This window comes from Lygodium microphyllum, chromosome 13, assembly GCF_053477565.2.
Source record: "Lygodium microphyllum isolate KBCC chromosome 13, Lygodium_microphyllum_v1.1.10, whole genome shotgun sequence".
NCBI lineage: Eukaryota > Viridiplantae > Streptophyta > Polypodiopsida > Schizaeales > Lygodiaceae > Lygodium > Lygodium microphyllum.
The window spans coordinates 73780933-73785794 of record NC_141147.1 but is presented as its reverse complement, the minus strand read 5'-3'; the positions used below and the strand labels follow the sequence as shown (position 1 = coordinate 73785794).

Sequence of the window (4862 nt, the reverse complement as noted above, 5' to 3'; positions counted from 1 at the left end):
ATAGGAACTCCTGTTTATCAATAATTACAAATAGGGTGCATGAGCTAAGGCACTCAAAAGCCTAGAAGCTCTCAAGTACTCCCATAGAAATGGAGATTTCAACCATCTACAAGGAGTGGTTGGTTTGAACAAATAAAGAGTGCTCATTATTTGAGGGAAGGGGGGTTTACACTTCCAAGAATATTGTGCTTCACCTATCATGTTTTTAGCTCAAAGTCACCTCTTGCTTTTCGAAATCAAGCTTCTAATTTTAAATCAAAACTCCAGATTATGATGGGAGAAGAAATTCACATAACCCGGGGGCCCCAAGCAAATGCTCACACGGCCCCTTTGCAAGTCCAAGCGATGAGTTTAACCAAAGTCCCGTGGTTGTACTTGTTTATGCTTAAAGGTGGGGGGTTCTCTAAATTTGGTGAGTGGGGCTATTAGGATGGCACTGTTCTCTCTCCCTTGGAGTGTGGATCAAAAGGCACGAGGGAAGTTGCGAGCTTGCTTCGTGAAGCAAAAGCGATGATCTTGCACATTGGCCCAAAAGAACACCACCACACGCGCACATATGCACATACCCCCCTCCCCACCACCTACTTAGACTACGACGATATTGATAAGTGAGTAGCAGTAGTCAGGTCAGAATTCAAGGATATAATTCGAGGCTCTGATCTCTCTCGTATAAAAGGAAACACACACAAGCGGCCTTCCCGATCAGCAGCAGTAGTCCCGTGTGTAATACACAGCTAGCAGGCGAGAGAGAGAGAGAGCCCCTCTCGGCGCCATGGCCGTCTTTTCTTCCCTCTCTCTCGTCCCTAACATGACCTTCTTGCTCCTGCTCGCCTCCTTGGTGTCCGCGTGGAAGGTGGCGGCGGCTGTTGCTCAGGATACTAGCCGTGCAGATGACCACCACCAACATCGCCCACCTGCACCCCTCACTCGCCGCTTTGCGTTCCATGTAAGCCGATCTTTATTTTGATACATATCAACCATGCTGATGTATTTAGCTCGCCGTCTTTGTAAGACGCGAAGGGCCACCCTCCCCTTTCAATGATGAAATGTTGATGTCAATCTGGTGTTGCTTTAAATGCATGTTTCCCGAACCAGGTCAAATACACCAACGTCACCCGCCTTTGCCACATTAAGCGCATGGTAACCGTGAATGACCAGTTCCCAGGCCCCACCTTGTATGCTCGTGAGGGGGATCGGTTGCTCGTCAAAGTCAGCAACGAGTTGCCCCATAGGAACATAACGATCCACTGGTAAGGCATCGCTGATTATCGGAAGTACAGAATTTTTCGATAGGGTATCTATCAAGCTGGTGGAAGAAATATGTATGGAGGACTACTTGAGATCCTTCATTGTGCTTGAAAGGAATGCAAGCACGCGGGATATCCATATTGCATTTCCAGTGTTGTAATTTTTCCTTGTGTCTCTTGAATTGATCTTAAAGGCACGGCGCACGGCAATTGCGCACCGCCTGGTTCGACGGACCTGCCTACATCACCCAATGTCCGATCCAACCCGGCCACAGCTACCTCTACAACTTTACGCTCGTGGGCCAGAGGGGAACACTTTTCTGGCATGCCCACATCTCTTGGATGCGCGCCACCGTCCATGGTGCTCTTGTCATCCTCCCCAAACGCGGCACACCCTATCCCTTCCCACCTCCCTCCGACGAAATACCTTTGGTCCTCGGTAAGTTGCCAAAAAAACTCTATTTGTGGCATTATAGATGCAGGATATACCATAGTGAAGCTTCCCCCTTCGGTCCATCTCCAGTACAGCAAAATTCATACCCACTTTTCGAATGACATGTTAGGTGAATGGTGGAACTCTGATACCGAATTAGTGATCAAGAAAGCATTGCGATCAGGAGCTGGCCCCAATGTCTCTGATGCTTACACCATCAATGGCCAGCCCGGCGCTCTATACAATTGCTCCTCTAAAGGTAAGTCCGCGAATTATACAAGAGCGCCTCATAGACTTCTCATCACAAAAGGTGAGGCAGGATGGGGTTTGGACTGAAAAATCATTCCGCATTTAACGCGTTTCAAGACTACACACTCCCAACATTGAGAAACCTTGATATACGTATGTACATATATCTCAAGGTCTTCTTGATTCCTCCAAACCTCTTTTACTTTTCACGAGCGCTTTATAGTTTTAGTCATGTTGTTGTGGTGTCTGAATTTTTCACAGGCACACATGCTTGTATGCCCTAACATCTTTCAATCCATATTTTCTAGACATGTTTAAGCTCCCTGTCGAGAGGAATAAAACATATCTATTGAGAATAATCAACGCCGGGCTGAACCAAGAGCTCTTCTTTAGCATTGCAAACCACACACTTACAGTGGTGGAGATCGATGCATCATACACGAAACCCCTTTTCACGAATGTCATCCGGATTGCTCCTGGCCAGACAACCAATGCCCTACTCACCACCACTCAACAAGTTGGCAGGTAATCTCATGTGACAAGGTTTCATAATTGACTCATAAGATGGAGTCATATACCTCTTCAACAATTGGGAAAGAAAAGCACTCTGTCTTGCATTTCAAGGTCATTAATATGCATCCTAGATCATTCTTGATCTTTCATTACAATGCACGTGGTCTTAACACACGCGATTGTGCTGCATTGGAATATTAGAAAACCTCAAAATGTCATCTTCTCTCCCCTTTAGGACACATAGTACCGCTACTTTTCGGAATAAAAAAGTCCAAGGATGTGGCAGTTAACTTAGATATGAGCATAAACTAGTTTTAAGACTAAAAGGTTGAAGGTTTAAAACACATCTTGTAAGTAGTGAAGTTATTTATGACCCATCCAATCTCTTATTTGATTACTTTCAATCAACCACGCTAGCTCATCTTTCATTGTTTGACCGCCACGCATCAATCCATATATACTATTCTACCAAGCAAAGGTTCTGCCTATTAAAGTTCTTAAAGTATAGAAACTGTAGAGAGTATCCATTATTTGCATAAATGTGTGCTAGCTTAATTTGTAATTACACAAGATTTTTTGATGTATTCTCAAGTGTACCAAATTTCCTCATGTGTATTACATACTGTATGGTAGGCTTGGCTTGATTTTGATTGATGTTTGCATTCATGTATAACAAAGGTTTCCAATGTGTATCAGGTACTTCATTGCAGCAAGGGCCTATGACTCAGCAGGCCCCACTGTCCCCTTTGACAATAGCACCACAACTGCAATTTTGGAGTACGATGGTTTCTTCCCAGGAGCCAACTCTAGCATGCAAGGACAATCCATAATGCCAACCCTTCCACCTTACAATGATACTACCATCGCCAACAATTTTAGCAGTAGCCTTCGAAGCCTCAACTCACACAAGTACCCAGCTAAAGTCCCACAAACTGTGGATCGCCACTTATTCTTCACAGTTGGACTAGCGAGAAAGCCATGCCTACGCACCAAGAAATGTCAAGGTCCATCTGGAGGCAAGTTCTCAGCAGCCGTTAACAACATCTCGTTCAACCTTCCCAATACCGCCCTACTTCAAACCTACTTCTCAAGTAAGAACTTTAGTGGAATCTTCACCACTGACTTCCCCGACAATCCTATTATGCTATTTAATTTTACTGGGACTCAACAACCTAAGAATCTAGCCCCTTTGACTGGCACAAGGGTTAGTCGCCTTTCTTTCAACTCGAGCGTGCAACTTGTGTTGCAAGGTACGAGCATCCTTGGGCTTGAAAGCCACCCCATCCATCTCCATGGTTTCAATTTCTTTATTGTCGGTGAGGGTACAGGAGACTACAATGCTACGCTAGATCCAAAGCATTTCAACTTGGTGGACCCCCCAGAGCGCAACACAGCCAATGTTCCAAAGGGTGGATGGGTTGCGTTACGATTCCTAGCCGATAATCCGGGTAGGACTTTACATGTTTAAATATCTTTTAAAAGTGGAAAGGATAAATAAAACTAACCCATACCACTAGATTATAGATCATGCATAGAAATTCATGAAAATAAACGAAAGAGTTAAAACATTTTCCAAGCACTTCAAATTTAAAGAGCATAATATTGCTCATGCGAATAACAAAGGCCAACATTCTCATGGAGTACAAAATCTTTGTAGTATTTTTATTTTATATCTAATCTCTTATACTTGAGTACTGACATGAAAAAAAACCTCTAATTTGTTGCTTTTGTGAGAGTCAGGTGTATGGTTCATGCACTGCCATTTGGAGGTCCATACAAGTTGGGGTTTAGAAACAGCATTTGTAGTCAACAACGGTGTGGGTCCTCAACAAACCCTCGAACCCCCACCAATTGACCTACCTTCTTGCTAAATAAATTTTGCCAATCAAGATCTCTCAAAACTAATAGTCATGCTTCTACACTAGCATGATAAAGAATAGAGAAGCTGTGGTGGCCACACTTGCCATGGCCACTTGAATTTTGTCTTTTGCTACTAGTTTCACCGGAAAAAAGAAAAGTAAAGAGGACAAGTTAGGTGGTTTGTAAGCAAAACGAGTACATAAGAACCTTCTTTGTGTTGCCTTCTCGGCTTCCTTGGTAAGGGATTTTCCACTTGAGAACAATTTGTATCCTCATTTGACATAATGGTAAACAATCATGTGTCCTACATGATCTGCTTATTAGTGCTATTATTTTTCTTTATGTCATCGTTGATCCATACATAACATCGACAACAGTGGATTGAAATAAAATGCATGTATACAAGGAATGAGAAGACCATTTTGAAAACATTTCTAAAAGAGTTAACTTGGCACATCAAGACACTTTGTGTCATTATGGTGAACTCCGATAATTCATCACCATATGGCCTATGAATTAATGTTTTAGGAGCTCTTTTGGCTAAGATCGTACATGTGATG

The 4862-nt window shown here is 43.2% G+C and overlaps 1 protein-coding gene across 2 annotated transcripts; it reads left to right on the top strand.

Moving 5' to 3' along the window:
• Window positions 1-616: 616 nt before the first annotated feature.
• LOC148026768 (laccase-4-like) lies at window positions 617-4640 on the top strand. Of its 2 annotated transcripts, XM_087691257.1 has the most exons (8): window positions 617-946; window positions 1096-1250; window positions 1442-1686; window positions 1811-1939; window positions 2238-2454; window positions 3139-3692; window positions 3771-3890; window positions 4183-4639. In XM_087691257.1, exons 1-8 carry the CDS (start codon window positions 773-775, stop codon window positions 4311-4313), a joined length of 1725 nt encoding a protein of 574 aa, XP_087547383.1. In that variant the 5' UTR covers window positions 617-772; the 3' UTR covers window positions 4314-4639. The 2 variants fall into 2 exon arrangements, with proteins under 2 accessions (XP_087547383.1, XP_087547382.1); XM_087691256.1 differs by having other exon boundaries at window positions 3139-3890; window positions 4183-4640.
• The last annotated feature ends 222 nt before the right edge of the window (window positions 4641-4862 follow it).